Source organism: Cuculus canorus, chromosome 17, assembly GCF_017976375.1.
Source record: "Cuculus canorus isolate bCucCan1 chromosome 17, bCucCan1.pri, whole genome shotgun sequence".
NCBI lineage: Eukaryota > Metazoa > Chordata > Aves > Cuculiformes > Cuculidae > Cuculus > Cuculus canorus.
In genome coordinates this window covers 14,315,085-14,333,406 of record NC_071417.1, presented here as the reverse complement: position 1 = coordinate 14,333,406, position 18,322 = coordinate 14,315,085, and the positions used below count along the sequence as shown (strand labels likewise).

Below are 18,322 nucleotides of genomic sequence, written 5' to 3'. Positions count from 1 at the left end.
GAATCCGGCGGGGGCATCGCCTTCGGGCACCCCCGCGCCCCAGCTGAACTTGGCGGAAACACCGCAAACGGGCACAAAATAAACAGTTTAAAGAGTTTTAGTCGCTCAGGCTCAGAGTATTTTGGGCGATTTATAGCAAGTGAGTGAGTCCTCACTGAACATAGAATGATAGAATCACAGAATCTTAGAATCATAGAATACTGAACATAGAAATACAGAATCATAGGTAGGAAAAGACCTCTTTGGGGAGGCCCTGGCACGGGCTGCCCCATCCCTGGAGGCGTTCCAGGCCAGGTTGGATGGGGCTTGGAGCCCCTGATCCAGTAGGAGGTGTCTCTGCCCATGGCAGAGGGTGGAACTGGATGGGCTTTAAAGTCCCTTCCAACCCAAACTATTCTATGATTCTATGATTCTTGGATCATCGACTCCAACCATTCCTCTCTGCTGCTAAACCATGCCGCTGAACACCTTGTATACCCACCTTTTAAATCCCACCAGGGATGGTGACTCCACCATCTCCCTGCACAGCCATTCCAGGGCCCAACAACCTTCCCGTGAAAGATTTTTTTCTGATATCCAGTCTGAACCTAAAACATAAAAACATTGGCAAAGTGAAATCCCTGTAAAGTGAAATCTATGTTAGGGATGCAGGAGGGGGAGCAAGGAAATGAATCTATTCTTTCCAAAACCTACTGTATGGAAAAAAAACCCTTAAAGAACAAAACAAGTAAATAAAGATCTGCTTCCATCATGGTTTTGAAGTTGGTGAGGAATGACAGAATCATAGAATCAGAATCATAGAATAGTTTGAGTTGAAGGGAGCTTAAAGATCATCCACTTCCAACTCCCCTGCCATGGGCAGGGACACCTCCCACTGGATAAGGTTGCTCAAAGCCCCATCCAACCTGGCCTGGAACCCCTCCAGGGATGGGGCAGCCCCCATTGCTCTGGGCAACCTGTGCCAGGGCCTCACCACTCTCATGGTGAAGAAATTCTTCCTTATGTCCAGCCTAAATCTGCCCCTCTGCAGTTTATACCCATTCCCCCTCGTCCTATCACCACAAGCCTTTATGAATAGTGCCTCTCCAGCTTTCCTGGAGCCCTTTTCAGGTACTGTAAGGAATAGCATGACAGCCTGCACCCAGAAAAGAATGGGGTTTGTTTCTGCCATGTGATATAAGAAAAAGGTGCTTTATACCTGCAGGGAGCTTCAGCAAACGGAGAGACTTCTAATCAAATGAAGTTGAGATTTTTGCCCTGTCTGCCTCCTCCTGAGGTCATTGTGTTAATTAAAGTCATGGAAAACAGTAAAGTGTGCTTAGAGCTTTATGAATGAGCTACTTGTGTCACTGGGAGTTTTGCAATTGACTTGAATGGAGCCACAGTTGGTTTCATGTTTCTGGATGTCATCCTACAAGATAAACCACAGTCAACACACTAAAGACATAAAAAATATAAGTGCAGTATTTTTACTCTCAGAGACATTTATTATCTCTCAGCTGCATGCCTGGAATATAGAATGAAATGTGAATCTGCTGATGTACCAAAATGTCAAAATGAAACATTCTGTAGCTCTAGGAGATACCAAAGTTAGATCTGCCTGCCAACATACCCATTAGTGTTCGGGCACAAACTCTTTGTAGCTGTAAAATATCTGATATGTTTGTCCTCAGGGGACTTTAAACACAGTCACCAGACAAGGTCTCAGAAAACAGTTCACATCACACCCCACAGTTGCTTTTAGAATTGACTTCGGTAGGGATGAAGGCCACACACCTGCCCTCTGCAGGGGATCAGCATCTCCCACTCAAGCCTTTAATCTGTAGAAATGATTTCAGGGAAACACCATAATGGCTTAATGAGTGTGAGTTTGTCTGCTTGTAGTTGAAACACTCAGAGGTAAATAAGAACTTATTATCAGACATGCGAATGAGAACATCTGTCTCATGCAGGGCAGTTTGAGCCATTAATGTTGAACACGAACAAGCACAACAAAAAGCAGCCGGTAAATCAACTCTACAGGCAAAGTTGTGTGCAGAGATTAACACACGAGAGGCTTGAAACTAGGGTATGAAGAAAGGACACGGATTCTTACTAACGTCAGACATTTAGTTTAAGTATCTTTACAGGGGACCTCCAAGAGGGTGATTCAGAGACTGGTGGAGTTACCAGTCACATCAGGCCAACAACCATCACTAAATATTCCTCAGAGGGCTGTGAACTGTACGAGGAGTCTGGGCTCTGTTAAGTTCGACCATGTGAACCCCTTCCCAGTCTCTCAAAGACACAGACTTAATGGTAGAACCTGGGATTCCTCGTGCATTTCTAGAAACAGTAAAGTTTAATTGCTCAAATGAGGCTGCTAAGGGATGCTAATGGATTGTAAAGAATGCAGGAGACAGGAAGTGGTGAAATATGTGGAGCTGCAAATGATATCATAGATATTATGTGGCAATTTGTGATAATGAAAGCTCTTTAAGAGGTTCTTGAGACAAAGGTTCTGTCCTGAGGCAGTTATTGTAGCTGAATCTAGTGGTTTGTTTTATGTAGAAGATGGGTTAAAATCCAAGAAGTATATCCTGTTAGGACAAGAGTGATTAAATTTTAAATGGCACTGACTTGTAGCCACTTACTGAGGTTAACAAAAAGAAGTTATTCAGCCAATAGTTTCATTTCATAGATGGCAGTGGTGGAGGTTGGTTATATTCCCAAGAACCTGGGAAAGTTTCTTACCTCAGAGGGAAGAACCACTGTGCTGAGATGGCTCAGCAGAAAGCTGTGAAGATTATTTAAGAACATTATCTGCAAGTTTCAAGATGAAGTTCCATGTTGAACAATCATAGTAGCCCTCCAAGAGGAGTCAGAGTACTCAATATTCTTGTTTACAGCCTTGCACTTAAAGCAACGTGTAACCAAACTGGCCTTAGGTGGGACTGTGATTAGCGCAGTCAGCCCCTATGAAGCAGAGCTGGTGATGTTCAAACCTAATTTCAGATCATACTCTCAGCTTTTCTACGGTAAAAATGAACACATTGCCCCTTCACTACTACTCTTAGAAAAAAGAGGGGAACTGAAAATTTTTATTTGTCCTGGACTCAGAATAAGGAATAAAGTTACTCAGAATGAGGAATAAAGATGTACACTCAGTATCACGGCAATGAATACACTACTACTGACTTCCAGAAGATTTGGATAAAAATGGAGATGATATTAGTGACTAAAACAAGTACAGCATGATGAGATCTTTTAAAAATCCACTACAATTTACAGCACAAGGACTAAATCCATCATATATAGTTGGGAGTAATTTACAAGGTAATGCACTAAAATATAGTCACCCTAATAAAAAGCTATACAAATTATAGAAAAGAAACTGGAAAAAAAAGAAAAGGAAAGACAAATCAACAGAGAGAAAAAGCTTTCTTTTTTAGCCTTTCCATACTTTAGGGTATAATACTGCCCCTGTGAAGTGCACTGCAAAAATGGAAAATTAGAATCTTGAAAACTGACATCATTTATCAGGACTGACAGCACTGAAAATGATGTAGTTGTGTGGGGCTGATGCAGTAATCAGTTGAAAGCCACAGGAGATTTATGACGTGCATGTGTGCCAGCTCCTTTATAAGGCATATTCTGATGGGAAAGAGTGATCTTTGAGGTTGCTCTGCTTTGTGCAAGAGCAAATTCTTTCCCTTCCAGTGGAATACGCCCTTTATTTCCATTCTCAACTGCAGAATAACCTAGGATCTACCTTTTATTCCTTAAGACCACACTTAGTATGGAAATGGCCACTTACCGCAAAAAAAGGAAGACAGTGAGTCAGCTGTGGTGGCATCCTCAAAACACAGAACTCAGTGGCTGGTTCAGTGCAATGAACGCTGTTTCCCTGCCTTTTCAGTGTAACTGTAAAAGAGCATTCCTTGCTTCTAACTGTTGAAAGGACTTCCGAATTAATATCCTTCCTGTTACCCTGATGAATAGATAAATACAACTTCAGACACGTTATGGTGACATTGGATGAACTATTACCCAACAGTTTCAACTTCTCCCTCCCTCTCCAATTTTGTCATAAAACACAGGTGTCAGGTAGACCAAAATTCATCTACATCCCATCTTTGACATTGGCCAATGACAGATGATTAAGAATACAAGAAACCAGGCAATTTTAGTTTTTCTCTGGCCCTGGTATGTCCTCCCGGCTTCTCGTGATCAGCTGTTTATGATCTTTTCAGGAGAAGGTTAGACATTGATTTCTTTCAGCCAGCAGTCAGTTAAATGAAGGAAAACAAGGTTTTGCTAAAGAAAAGCAACCCCCCAGGCACAGACACAGGGCTGCAAATTTAGAAACAGGAGGAAATCCCATTTCCTACTCAGAAGAACTGAGGGTTGGGATGGAACAAGCCATGCCAACCCTTCTGTGGGTTGTAACAGAAATGGAGAGGGTAAGATATCTACTTCCAAAAAGTGTTCTTCCAGCTTCTCTAGATGACAAGCATAGTAGGCTGGCTAAGATAACCTTCCCTGACACAGAGCCTGCTATTACTTTCAAAGAGGCAACTCAATTCCAGCCAAAGTGGAAAATATTAAGCTTTACTTCCACCCATTGCAGTCCAGGCAGTGGATGAAGAACAGTCCTATCTACATACACATTTGGTGTCATTATTTCTATTCTGATGATTCAAACCAGCTCGGCTATTATTTTCCATACACCAGTCCTTAAGAGTACTAAATCATTAAATCATTACTCAGACATGCTTCCCAGTAAAATGCCACTTGAAGTGGTCTCTGAACCTTTTAGCATGCAGAACAAGGAAATAAAGTTTTTGGAAGTCTGTAGATAGAGGAGTAGGATGGGGACTTCAGCAAGAAGAAGGGGTCTGTACAGAATCCTCTTTGCCGCTGAACAGCTGAAGGATTTGCCCAGATCAATAAGCTCATGCCCTTGGTACGAGTCCAGCTCTGGTCCTTTGCTGGAAGCTTTTAGGCACACGAGAAGACGACTCACCAGAGAGAGAAAATTAAGGCTGGAATATCTGAGAATCTTTCCCAGCTGCGTTCCTTCTGTCACATCTTTTTTTCTCTTTGATTGCGTTCTTTTGGTGGTTGGTCAGCTTTCCTACTGGGAAGTGTATTTTTATTTTGCTCTGTGCAGGCTTGCTGCCTAGCAAAAAGTATGGCTACAAATACTCAGTGCTTTGAATAAAAGATTGAGCTGCTGGTTAAAAGATCCGTCTTTGCACTTGTCATAACAACTTAGTCTGATATTACAGTAATCGATACTCAGAGTCAATAAAAGCATTTCCATTGAACTTAATAGGAGCCAAAGCCCAAATATCCTGGTGTTTGTGAGCCTGAGCTTTTATCTTCTGCAATACTACAACAGTGATATTTATTAAAACTTAGCAAAAAAGAATTGCTGTTATTAATGTGTGAGGCCAAATATAGTTGCATCTCTTAAACATGCTGGCATAATGCCATTAATTTACAAGACAGCCAAACAGACGGGTGATACATAAAGCTGAAATCTTAATTAGAAAGATGCATCCTGCTTTCTGAACATGCCTACAATGATTGAGACTTTAATTTACAATCAAACAGCCTATCTCCAGGAAAGACAGAGATGTTTGTTTTATAATCTCTATTTATAAGATGCTGCTTTTTATGTCCAAGATAAAACACAGTGGGAGTATTGTTGTTGATATAATAGGATGGTTGGCTTCTTTTCTACCATGATGGAATCTTTCCTATGAAAAGAGTGTAGAGATGGTGATTTCAGTACCATTGTGAAGCAGAAGGGAAGAGTGAATGGAGAAAGAGGCCTTACTTACTATTTTAATTGATGAGTTTTCCTCTAACGTTTGCCAGACTAATATCCAAGCCGTTCTTGTGCAACAGCAATTTTCTGCCCTGCTACTAGTAAGACCCAGGAAAATGTTCTTATTTCAGTTTCACAGAGGTGCGATCTGGGGAGGGTTGGGTTTGGATCACACTGGGAACATATCAGGCAGCAGGAAAAAGGATCAAGATTCTTTGTAAGTTCAGTGTTTGAATCCCCCAAGCACCCCTCCAGCGTGTGAAGCAAGTGACCAACCCAGACTTGTGTGGTATGTTTTGGCTGATGGAATTTGTGAATGGGTGGCCCATTAGCTGAAGTTGTAAAGGACCAGAACAGAATGGGAGGAAGGCTGAGCAGACAGAACACTAACCCAAGCCGTGCTCCAACACACTCTGTTGAGCTTTAGCAAACTGGCCGGACTCTTGGTGCATCCATCTCCCGTGTGTTAAACAGGTTACTTCTAACCTACCTTGAAAGGGTCTACAGGAGCAGTGAGTTGAAGATTGTGAGATTGCCTATGGAAGTATTTGGGAGAATCCAAGGCATCTACAGGAAAAAAAAAAAACCACAAAAGTTTTAAAAGCTCAAGTGTTCTTTTATCTGGGTATGGACCTCTAACCTCTTTGTACAATTTCAGTCCTTTAAATTGGCATACGAATTCTTGAGTAGGGCTGAGGATCTTGCTTGAGAAAGCTGTAAGTTTGTCAGGAAGTATGAAAAGGGAAGCTGCTGTTTTGCTCCAGAGGAGCTCTTCTCCACCTTGGAGTAAAAGAAATGGGAAATTTTTTCCTTAGGCTGGTGCTGCAGGAGGAGAAAAGAGGAGGAGTCCCTTTTGATACCTTGTTACAATAGGAGAGCTATTGTCAAAAAAAAACATACCTAAAATATTTTATAATCCCAGAAAAACATTAGAGACCCCTAACATTCAGCATTGGCATCCTGCTTTGGGAGCTCAAAGAGCTGCTCAGACATTAGCTAATTACATTTGGCATAATCATCTCATCTTACATGCAGGCAGACACATTAGGTCACATGCTTGGTCAGTGTAAAGTTTTGATTTTGGCACCGTGGCTCATGTATTCCAGCTAAGGACAAGCCCCTCTGTTTCGATTTCTTATATGTAAGGAGAGCTCACAACCTTACATCTGCAGTTTCATATAGCAAGGAAGGGCCAAGATGAAGGTTTCACCTTGTGTAATCACAGTTCAACCAGCAGCTCCCAAACTGCTAAATTAAGAATTATTTTTGTGTGCCTCAGGGCAACAGCACTGACAATGAAACTTGACTCAGATCATGGTGAAATGATCCCAAAAGAACAGCAAAATTGTGGTTTCTCAAAATCAATGGAGAGCTGCAAGGAAGTTAAAAGAAATGGAAGAATATAGTGAACAGTGGAATTGAGGTCTCACAGGTCAGGATGAGACCTCATCCTGCTCATCTGGCAGGAGCACTGCCACTGATTTCACTGGGCAGTAGATCAGTCCTACAGAGATTTGGAGGGAAGTTTACCACTGGATACTGAGATGAAGGGAATGGAAAGCGTGGACAGGGGAAAATACAGCTTCACTACCTGTAGAGATGGTAGCTTGTCACCACCACATATAGAATGACAAAAGTGGGAGCACAACAGAACTTTAAGAGCTTATTATTTTTCTGATGTCTGTAAGTCAAAGAAATCTGTATTCTTGTCTCTTTTCCTCAAAAAACATTTATCTCTTGATATTGAAGAAGGAAACAAGAAAAAGCCATTAATCAATAATATATTATGCATCAGTGGTCACTGTACTCACCTGGCCTAAGCTGGCATTCCTTCCCCTTATTGCAACTGTAGGATCAACAGCATTTCTCCCCAGTGGGTCCTCTGGAAGCTTTGGCAGGCAGGTAAGCAACTCATTAAGATCGTCGGCTTAGATGGTCACTGGGTCACTGATTCCATCACTCAGCAATTGTGACCCCACCATGAAACACACAGTTAAGCCCAGACAGGTTCACAAAGGTCAGAGATCCTGCAGATAGCACTATCTGCAAGTTCAGGGGTGTTGTTCTACTGTCTCACCCAGCAGAGCAATGGCAAACATACATAAGGTAGGCAGGGGAAAATATGTCTTCAGGTGAAAACCTGGAAATGCATCTGAGGATGCTTGGTTTTTCAATGCTGATTTTAATAAGGCAAGAATTAATCCATCATCACAGAATAACTACAGAATAAATGCAACGCAAAAATAAAACATCTCAATTACAAAAAAGAATTAATGCTAAAAAAGAATTGTCTTAAAGCTTACAACTACCCTGTGCTTGGGCTATTTTTTATAAAGAAGAGCTAAATGAAAGAGTAAACAGAGACAATGCTATTTAGATGTGGAAATCAGTAAAATCGTATTAAGTATTTGTTAAACTGTAGGTATAGAGGAATGTCTGAAGAAATGACCTGACCTGTGATTAGAAACTCAGTCTTCATCCTCCATGGTTAGATGAGATTGAAATTTGACAGCATGTCCAAGACACAATACAAAAAGCAAAGTCAGTATTTAGCTTTTATTTTCTATGGCTGACTCCAGCCAGTGGAGCACTGAGGAAGGACGAATTTCAGTTGTGCAAGAGTGGTCAGTGGGTCTTCCTGAAGTTAGCTCCCTTCCCTAGTCTTCCTTGAGGCAGCATTTTTATGCTTGAAGACAGTTGTAGGTGGAAAACCATCTCGTCTGGCTGTTGGATTAAAACGTGGAGGACTGTGCACAGAGTGGGGTTACTCTTGTCTGAAGCCACTCACTGAAATCCTCTTCCGGCATCTGTACAATATTTTCACGTACAAACTGAAATGGAAAAAGATTCTTTCCTGTGCTTTTGATTTATGTGTAAGAGAGAGATAACATGTGGGAAAACATGACCATGGTGACAACAGAACAAGTGTAATGGCTTCTCAGTTAGTATAGTGCTTTATATCACCAAAACATTTTTTAATGCTACTTTCAGAACAGCAAGATATGCTCTAAAATGAATTAAAAGGAAAACTTCACTATCATCATTGCAATTTATATCCTTAATCCTACCAAGTAGAGCCTTTGTGTTTTAAATTTGCAGCTGTCTTCTTATCTACCACTGCAATACATCCATTAAAGCAACTTGAAGTTAAGTAAGAACCTCATCTGGATCTCTTTTGGTATTTAGTGATGCTGTTCTTGCTCCTAAAATGCGACAGTTTTCTTTATCTATTCCAGTCAGAAAGAGCACCAAGGTCCTCCTTCCTCTGTGGCTATTTTTAATAAGTAGATAAGAGATTCAGCTATGATCACATGATTTTTTTTTCTGTTACCATTTCATTAATATGAGGCATCAAAATGCAAAGGGAAGAGAATAGAAACAGCAAAGAAATAGATCTAAACCCAGCGAGAAATAGAGACTTTTGTATTGAATATTGAGAATTATGTATTGAACCACCTCTCTGGTTAGTTACCACGCACATTAGGGCACAAGGCAAGATAGCTCTTTTTGTAAGATATTAAGAAAATATAGCTAGTCTGAGCTCAGCATGTTGGGTGCTAAATCTTTGCCTTTGTAAGGACGATAACACTGGATATATGTAAGACGTACAGTACCCTGCAGGTCTCAGAGATTTCTGTTGGTCTTGCAGATTAGAGGAAATAACTGTGATGAGAATAAAACACACAAGGTGGCATCATTGCCATATTTTGTAAGTTTGTTGCCTTGTTAGATCACATAGTGGTATACATTCTAAATGTATTCTCTCCCTTTTCTGCCAATCACTTCTAGAACTACAAGAGTTGAGCCCAACTGAATATCTTGAGAGGCAGAGTTTTTTTGTTTGTTTTTTTTTATGGTGCTGAAGCAAAACAAATATTTCTGCGGAGTCCCCGGATCAATGATGTAATACTTGAATAGCTCATGGATGTCATTACTGGGAATGACAGGCCTTTTCAGGGCAGAACAAGTTAATGTCCTAACAATTCTTGACAGAAGCCACTTTCACTGTGGTGGTAAATAAATCAACAATGACATAATAAAATTGTACTGATTATTAACCCAATGTTATTAACCCAATAACATCTTTCTTCTCAGGAGTTCAAAGTACCTTGTAAAAGGTGAATAGTAGCATCTTCATAGATCCTAAATGATTTCATCTAGTAACTTTCCACTGAGTAAACCGGCCCACAGATGCCTGCTCCCCCCACCCTCATCTCACCTCCACAGCTGCAGCAATTTCTGGAGAACACAGCTCCCACACCGGTAGATCAGCCAGAACCTTAACAAAGGTGTCGGGGGGAATTTTCAGGTCAGGATTCTTGCCATATTTTTCCAGTTTCTTTGAGATTTTCTGTACGTAATGGTCACTCTTCACAGACTCGGGGAGTCTGGCAAGCAATAGAAGAACCCTTCAGCAGAAAGAAGAACAGCAATAAAAGAAGAAGCCATGGGAACAAATGCATGTGTGATTAATAACTCTGGGTTTGCCTGGCATTTCTGCTGCTTCACCACCTCCATAACTTTCACAATAAAAATGGCTCTTTTGGGAGCGCAATACTTGGTGTAATTCTGAGTGAATAATGCGAAAGAGCTTTATTTTATTGGACTTGTGCACCAATTCCCTTTGCAGGGCATTGAAATAGATGCTTCTTCACTGTTCATTTAAATTTTGGATGACAAACTTGGGTATGAAAGGAAATAATAAAATCCTAACAAATGTTTCCATTTTACTACAGATTTGTCCTCTTCATCTTTTCTCTATTTGTTTTGTTTAGCCTCTATGGATTTTCCCGTGCAATCAGTGTCTGATCTGGCACGCTTTCTGATTCTCTTTACTATCCCTTTTCTCTGTGCTATCATCATTCTCCTCTCTCTACATGCTGACATAAATCTCACTGATGTAAGTGCATTGTAACATACAGTCTTTACCATTTTATTCTGAACACAGAGATTCAGAAAGAGAATTACACATTACAATAAAAATAAAACTCTTGCGAAAAGATGGCCTTTTTTTAAAAAATGTTCTGTATAAATTCTTCAGTGCTTTTTTGACAGTTCTGGGGACTGATGTTCCAAATCTTTCTAGACTGTGCATGACCGTGGTGTGCTGTGGATTTCATTGCGAAGGGATGAAGATTTGGCCACACATCAGCAGAAGTGCTGCCCCCCTCCAGTTTGGGATACATGTAACTGGGACAGCAGGAGAGGGGTGAGAAATTTCCTCTCTAAACTGGTGAAAAAAGGAAACATATATGTTCTTGTCTTCACTAGGGCTAGTTCTACAAGGAGTAGCGCACTGCTGATGTGGGTCTGGCCAACTCTAATCACTGGCTACCTCAGCCAGATGACTGTAATCATGTCACACGCAGGCCCTTTATTACCCATCTATGCATTAATAATATATTTTATTCGAGAAAGGAAGCTATGTTCAGTGTACTCCTATATCAGACCATTCATATTTTATATTATTTTTAGTTTTTCTCACTTCATGAGAGACAAGACAGCTAGACTGACAGCATATGCTAGTAACGTTTTCCTGCTGTGATTCAGCTCTTGGCAAGGCAGCGTTTCCAAGAGAATGGGGGAAAACAGCCCTATTGTTGGCGAAACAAGCGGTGTTGTGAAAGCGATTTCTCTGTCATGACTTTCTTTTTCCACAAGGGGGTTGACCAGTCTCGTCAGAGATTTCCCTCTTCATCCCCCTTCATGGACAGCACTTTGCAGAGCAGACCTGGATTCGTGTGCCTACGCTGGCACAAAGGTTCCTCACTAGGGAAGCACATTTTCCATATGAAGGAACAGTGTCCTTGTAATACTGTTCTTGCATAGGGTGAAAAGTAAAAAGCCGTGTTGGGCTACACTTTCCTTTACATTCATGAAGCTTTGCCCAAATTACTTTTCTTCACGTGAAAGTGTAAAAGCAAAACCACATCCACTCCAGTTTCAGGGCTTGTTTATGTGCCAGCTCTTAAATATGGGAGGGCAGCTGGAACATATAAGTTTGACAAAACCAGAGTTCTGGTAGACAGGCCAAGAATAGGCTTATTCATTAACACAACTGATGTGGTCCTGGGCCGTTTGCATTTTGGACTTCAGATTAGAAATGGACTTTTTGTTATCTCAAATAATGAAGGACAGAAAGCTTATTAGCAAGGAGAGTAAAACAGGGCAGGTTGGAAAAACAAAACCAACCCAACATCCCATGCAGTTTGCATACACTGTCCAAGGAGTTCTCACGGGCAGAGCAGTATGGAACACACTGAGCTTGCTGAGATATTCTGGTAGGCTGTTTCTGGTGTGTAACTGGAAGCTGATCACTGGCTACAGCTAATAGCCTTTCAAACATAAAATACTAGTAATCTGCACAATTGCTGTACTGGGAAGCATTTAGGCAATTACTCTACTACCTTGTAAGCATTGTGGTATTATCCATGTGTAGTTCATAAATATTGGCAAGGAAATATTTTTCTTTTTAACGTGGAAGGACAGTGAAAGCCAAAATCTTCTTTGCCATCAGTTTTAGTACTGTGACTGTTCAGTACAGGAAGAAGTTGTGATTCTAACCCATGTACATTTATATAACATCTTTCATATTCAGGGTACAGTATGTTTTACATGCTTCCTGGTGGAAGAAGTCTCCCATAAAGCTATGCACCAAGGAGGATGTGAAAAATGCAAGGACTGAGTGCTTTTCCCTGATATCTTTGGAGGGGAACTCTTCCTTATCAGCTTTCCTATGTTTCCAGTTAACTTATTTGCTGAGCAAGCCAAGATCTGCTCCTAGAGATCATATCTGTATTTTTGTTGTTACCAGCTTGAAAAGCCTGCATTTCTGGCAACTGATTCAATGGTTTCTAGTGATACGTTGCTTTGGGGAGAAAAAAAAGTAAAGAAGAAAAGCTTTTTGTACTAAAGACAGGTCTGGGCCACCTCATTTGAACTGCAGGTTTCTGTGTCTCCTTACCAGTTTAGGCCACTTTCATCGTATTCTGTTTCCCTGCCCAGCTGTCTTATTCTTTCCATGTCTTTTGTGAAGTATTTCAAGTGCCTCAAAGCCTGGTATTTTTGATAACATCGCTCTTCCTGACTCCTACAAAAATATTAAAAATTAAAGCTGTGCTTTAAACATTACCATAATTCTGCACAGTTAGCTGAGAGGCTACAAAAGAAGAGAGAAAACAATGAATGTGAAGAACACATTGTATGTTCAGTCTGTGGACATTAATAATGATTTTTGCTTTTGCAGTGTTCTGTATGTGTTCATATTTCTACAAACATATTAAAAATTGTTTATGTTTTGTGTCAACTTTAGGCTGTAGGTAACAAACAAACTTCAGAATCAAAACTTTTAAACTGACATTCAACCTTCATTTCCTATTAGGTATCCACTGTTTAAAAACAAACAGAATACTGTACAGTGATTTAGGGTAAAATATTATTTTAAATACAACAGAAGAGAGGTAGAATAGGGTGACCTGAACTAGAACTTTCACCCGGAAATTTGGCTTATGTATGCCTTCCTACAAAAACTATTACTGTGTTACAACAAAACCAAACGTCTGCTTTTCTTTCCCGTAAATTACTTATACTATATCCTGCCAAACTGAAGTTTCATCTCCAAATGCTGATCAAACAGAATACACTTGTGTGGCTGTACGGAGAATGGTAAAATAACTGCAAGTAATAAGTTTCCATCGGACTTGTCCTTCCATACTGCGGGATGCTGGAATGATTAGTTCCTTATGCAGCCACACCAGCGGCCCAGCGAAGAAAATAAGGACCCAGTTCCAGATAAGGAAGGCTTTGGGGACATAAAAATCTAAGTACAAAATGGAACAGCAGAACGAAAGAAGAAGGAAGTGAGGCAGAAAGAAAACCGTGCCTGTAACACCCTTCAGAACAGCAGTGTAGAGAAGGATCTCAGGTCTGATGCTTACTGAGACAAAAGAATGTGCATAAACATCAGAGATTAATGTTTCTCAGCAAAAGGATGACAGGCTTTGTCTGGTCAACAAAGTAGAAATGTCACTGATCTGGGAAAAGGCCTTGGGAGAGAAGACTGCAACAGCTACTATGAGAAGAGTCAAAATAATGTTGAAGAACAATACACAGCGATCTCTGAAATGATAACACAAGATGGTCATGTAGAATGTGTGTAGACTGAATCTATTATTTTGTCTTTGGGTGAAAGGAACTACGATGTCCAAAATAAATATAACCATAATTTTTAGTAAAACTATTTCCAGAAAACTAATTCATAAATATCCCCAAACACTGCTGTAAATATTTGATCTGTAATATTTTTTCTACAGTCAGTCATAAAACTTTCTGTCATCCTCCCTATATGCTTATTTTAACGTCAATCCTCATAAATGTAGCTTTAAAAGGCCTGAAGACAAGTCCTAAATCTGATCAGAAGCAAGCTGTGTAGCGTTTTAAGAGTATACAGAAGACAGCTTCTTCTTACCTCTCAAGGCTCTCTAGGGTATCATGTAAACGACAAGCTGCTGCTTCATGTACTGCTGCAAACTTTTGCCTCATGTTGTCGCGCAAGTTAGATTTGCTTTTAATGAGAGAGCTGATATGGCAACTGCAACAAAAAACACCACAGAAAACTGGAATTAACATCCTGCGATAACCATTTTGTGGTAAACACCTGTGTTGCTCAGAACATACAGTGATGAGACCCCATGTAAATTTTGACATCTCCTTATTCTCAGTAAACATCCAAATTTAATATAATTTATTTTTTTAATTAATCAAATTTTTTTGTAAATTATATTGAGTTTGGATGCTTACTGTCTTTCATTCCAGTCACGTCCTTTCAGGACAAGGCCTTCGCATTGCATTGCAATGTGTGAAATGTGTTGCAAGGTTTTACTGGCCTGCTCTGGTCTCATGTGATAAAATGCTCTCTGACATTTGCATGCCAAATACTTCCGCACAGACCGCTGAATTTATACAGCATATAGTGTGCTTCAAAACAGATTTGTAGCCTTACCCCTACCTTCTGGGCCTCTGCTTCCTTGCTATTGTCCTCTCTCGGTCCTTAATGAATGGCATATTTACTCTGTGATTCTCCTGAGCCACTGGCAACAAACTGTAAGACAAAAGGTTTGAAATAGTTTACAGTAGTACTTCAGAATGAGAAAAATTCTACAGGTGCTGATAAAACCTTCTTGGTATTACAGACTTGCTGGGCCTATGCAGGTACAAAATCTGTTTCTCTTGACCTCAGCTCAAGGGGAAAATACTTCAGCAAAGCCTATGTGTAAGAATGGTCTTCCACGTAGTTCCTACAGCTGTGGAAACAGAACTGAGTAATGAGGGAGCACATCTAATGTGAGCTTAGCTGGATATGTTATAGAGAGACTACTGATAAACGTAATGGTAGAAACAAACAGTTCTACAGGAATAAGACAGAACATACTTTTTTTTTTTTTTTTCTACAAAGCTGCTGGAGCATATGATCTCTTTTGTTTGCAAAGGCAAGATTCATGGGGTACTTTCCAGAAAATACATATTGCTTCTATGGCTGAAAAATGGTCTTTTCTGCCACTCACGCAAAATAATATATACGTCATCTGAATTCTCTAAATGATGAATTCAGTTCTTTGGGGGGCAGGGGAAGGAGAAAGAAAAAAAAAGCATAGCTCTGTCCTGATCAGTTGCTTCTCCCTGTCATTCAGAATCCCATTGGACAACGTACAGCTGCAGTCCAGTCTTCTTAACCTTAACTTCTTGTCCATGGACATCTTTTGATGCCTCTTCATCTGTTTTCTTGGTGCCTTTCTGCAGGGCTGATAACAAAAAAAAAAAAAACAAACATGTAAAAAACATGTAAAAACATGTCAGCTTGCTAGTGCATTCCTCTCTTCCTGGCAGAGAGGATGCTTTATATACTGGCCTGAATGAGACATCCTAAAGAAAATAGCTACCTTGTTTTTAAAAAAATTGTTTCTTCAGTGAAAGCAGCTTTTAAAAGAGATTTCAAGACAGGTACCCAAATATGACTGCATTCAATTCATTAATCACTTTTGAAAACATAAGCTTTGTTCTTTCAGCTGTGAAAAAAAAACCATTAAGTAGAAGACACTAAATATTTTTTACATTAGATGCTTATAAAAACATTGTATTAGAAAACCAGGTAGATTGGAACAAAATATGCAGGAAGTCTATTTTCAGTTCCTGTATTGTGCTGTAAGCATTATACTGGCATAACTGTCAAGTCCTCTTAATTTCTAAGTCTACTGTATCAGTATGCCATTTTTCTTTTAAATGTTATATGGAATTTAATATGTTTAACATTGTCAGGTACCTAATTACCTCTCTGTGTCTTCTCATCAGCATCCACTAAAACATGACACCTCCTTAAGTAGCCATTCATGGGCTACAGCTTCCAGATGGTCCACCTTTGGGCAGACCTCTTTCACTAGTAACAGCCTTTACTCTCTTTCTACCTTCTACTATAACGTGAACGCTTATATTCTTCTCTCCCTTGAATACCTTGAAAGCCAATTTAACTCACTGTTTTCCTTCAATTCAACATCTTTGTTTCCCTTCACATAGCTATTTCATTCCTGTTTTGATGCCAAACCCCTGGAGAGACACAGAAATGGCCACCTTCTCTGTGTTATTCCCTCCAATCATTCATGCGGTAAAACAACTGTCATGCCTGTTATGAAACATTCCAGTATTTCCTGTCAAACTGTAAGCCACCTTCTGAGGGGTTCAATATGTCCTGTATGGTAATAAGTAACATTTTAGTGAGCACTCACACCTTAAAGTTCCAATCACCAAATTCAAAAGGTCCTTCTCCTACATTTTTTGTGAAGCACCACATGTAGTATAATACAAAATGACTGTTGAACGTTGACTGTTAAATAGCAGCACAATTTCTACTTGTTAGAAGCACAGAATATTATACTGTGAAATAATAAATCCAAGACATGGATGGAACAAGTTGCTGGACATCAGCTAACAGGCTAAAATGTTAAGAACTGTGCTAATCATGAAGATCTTCTATCAGCTGTGGCCAAGTGAGTTTCATGAGTAAAGAAACTAGTGAGAAACTAAGTTCCAGCACTGACTGGATCTAATGATGGCTCCATGGTGACCCTTAATAGTCTCAGCATAAGCCCGTTATGATGCTGGCTGTGCTACCGAACCTTCTAGAGCTATACAGCTCAGAAGCAGTTTGAATATGAAGACTGATCCCCACAGAGTCTGGAACTTGACATTGATATGGGCAGGGAGCCTTTGCTCAAACTGAGCTGCGGCTGCATACAGATCTCTGTTGTTCTTGGCAGGCAGTGTCAGAACTCTTCTTAGAAGAACCCGGTCCTTTCTATTTATGGTTACCATTTGGGCAGATTGAATAGCTGATCTGAAACCAATCTACTCTGCAGATACCAGTACTTCGGGGAGAGACGGCTTTACTGAGCAGTAGCTACTTTCGATGTTTTCTCCAAAATCAGCTGAGTTGTCTAAAGTCAATCCTGAAAGCAGTCCTGTTTGCATGTTTTTGAGAGAGATGATAGGAAGCAAAGCAGGGCTAATACCACAAAGATATAGAGTTGCGTGCTCACAGAATTTTGTCTGTATGAGTTACATGAGGCTTTGTGAATTTGGGGTATAATGCTACAGGGCAGCTGTACTTGTAATCCATTTCTGATTTGTCAATGAAGCATCCTATAATCAGAATTCAGGATTAAACATTATTATAGCAGCTTCAAAATTTGTCATAGAGTCTGCCCTTTGCCACAGTGCTGCCCTGCAGAAACTAACTTCCCGTATTTTTTTTGGAACTAGAAACATAATCTTTGAAAGGACCAGACTGGAAACTCAGGCCAGCTCCCTGAAATCACAGGCAATCATGTGATAGATGTTGTTCCAAAGGTTATGCTGAACATCTTTCCCATCCATCACTCATACCACAAGATATTTCTTTATGTCCCACAGCATAAGGAGGGTAAGGAGGCTCCTAGCTGCTCAAAATTATTTTCAAATCTCATCTCACACGCTAACCCACTGCTCATTTACATCTGTAAATGAATTGCTTAAAAATACAGCTTTGAATTCTCCACTACTCCAGTTAATGTCAAAGGAAGGCCATTCATTGGTGCTGGGTGCCACGGACGGCAGCAGCTGTGTACGTAGTACATGATGTAAGTGCAAGCTTCTCGACATACTCACCCAACTTATGGCAGACTGAACTTAAAGATCTTTCCAGCTTGGAGAACGCATCCATTCCTTTACATTTAAAAGCAATTAATTGTTTTTTATTCTATTCATTTAATGGTTGTGGACTTGAATATACTTCCAGCAATATACTGTAGCAATGACTTCCTAAGCATAAGCACACACTGCATGAAAACATTTCCCATTGCTTTAAATGTTCTGCTAGATAATTTAATTAAGTGTCTCATAAATCTGGTAGCAAGGGGACTTGTGAAAAAACACTACCTAATCACCATTTTCCATGCACTTAGTGACATTCTGGAGATC

At 40.1% G+C, this 18,322-nt stretch overlaps 1 protein-coding gene across 2 annotated transcripts in view; it reads right to left on the bottom strand.

Moving 5' to 3' along the window:
• Nucleotides 1-267: 267 nt before the first annotated feature.
• CCDC60 (coiled-coil domain containing 60) overlaps nt 268-18,322 on the bottom strand; it is a 57,425-nt gene continuing 39,370 nt past the window's right edge. The window contains exons 9-16 of one of the 2 annotated variants that reach the window (XM_054082859.1): nt 15,525-15,615; nt 14,823-14,915; nt 14,283-14,405; nt 12,780-12,905; nt 10,035-10,224; nt 7,627-8,646; nt 3,797-6,382; nt 268-587 (exon numbers count right to left, since the gene is read on the bottom strand). In XM_054082859.1, the coding sequence (XP_053938834.1) occupies nt 8,548-8,646; nt 10,035-10,224; nt 12,780-12,905; nt 14,283-14,405; nt 14,823-14,915; nt 15,525-15,615 (722 nt within the window). In that variant the 3' untranslated portion in view covers nt 268-587; nt 3,797-6,382; nt 7,627-8,547. The remainder of the gene's footprint in view (nt 588-3,796; nt 6,383-7,626; nt 8,647-10,034; nt 10,225-12,779; nt 12,906-14,282; nt 14,406-14,822; nt 14,916-15,524; nt 15,616-18,322) is intronic. The other variant, XM_054082860.1, reaches the window with a different exon arrangement.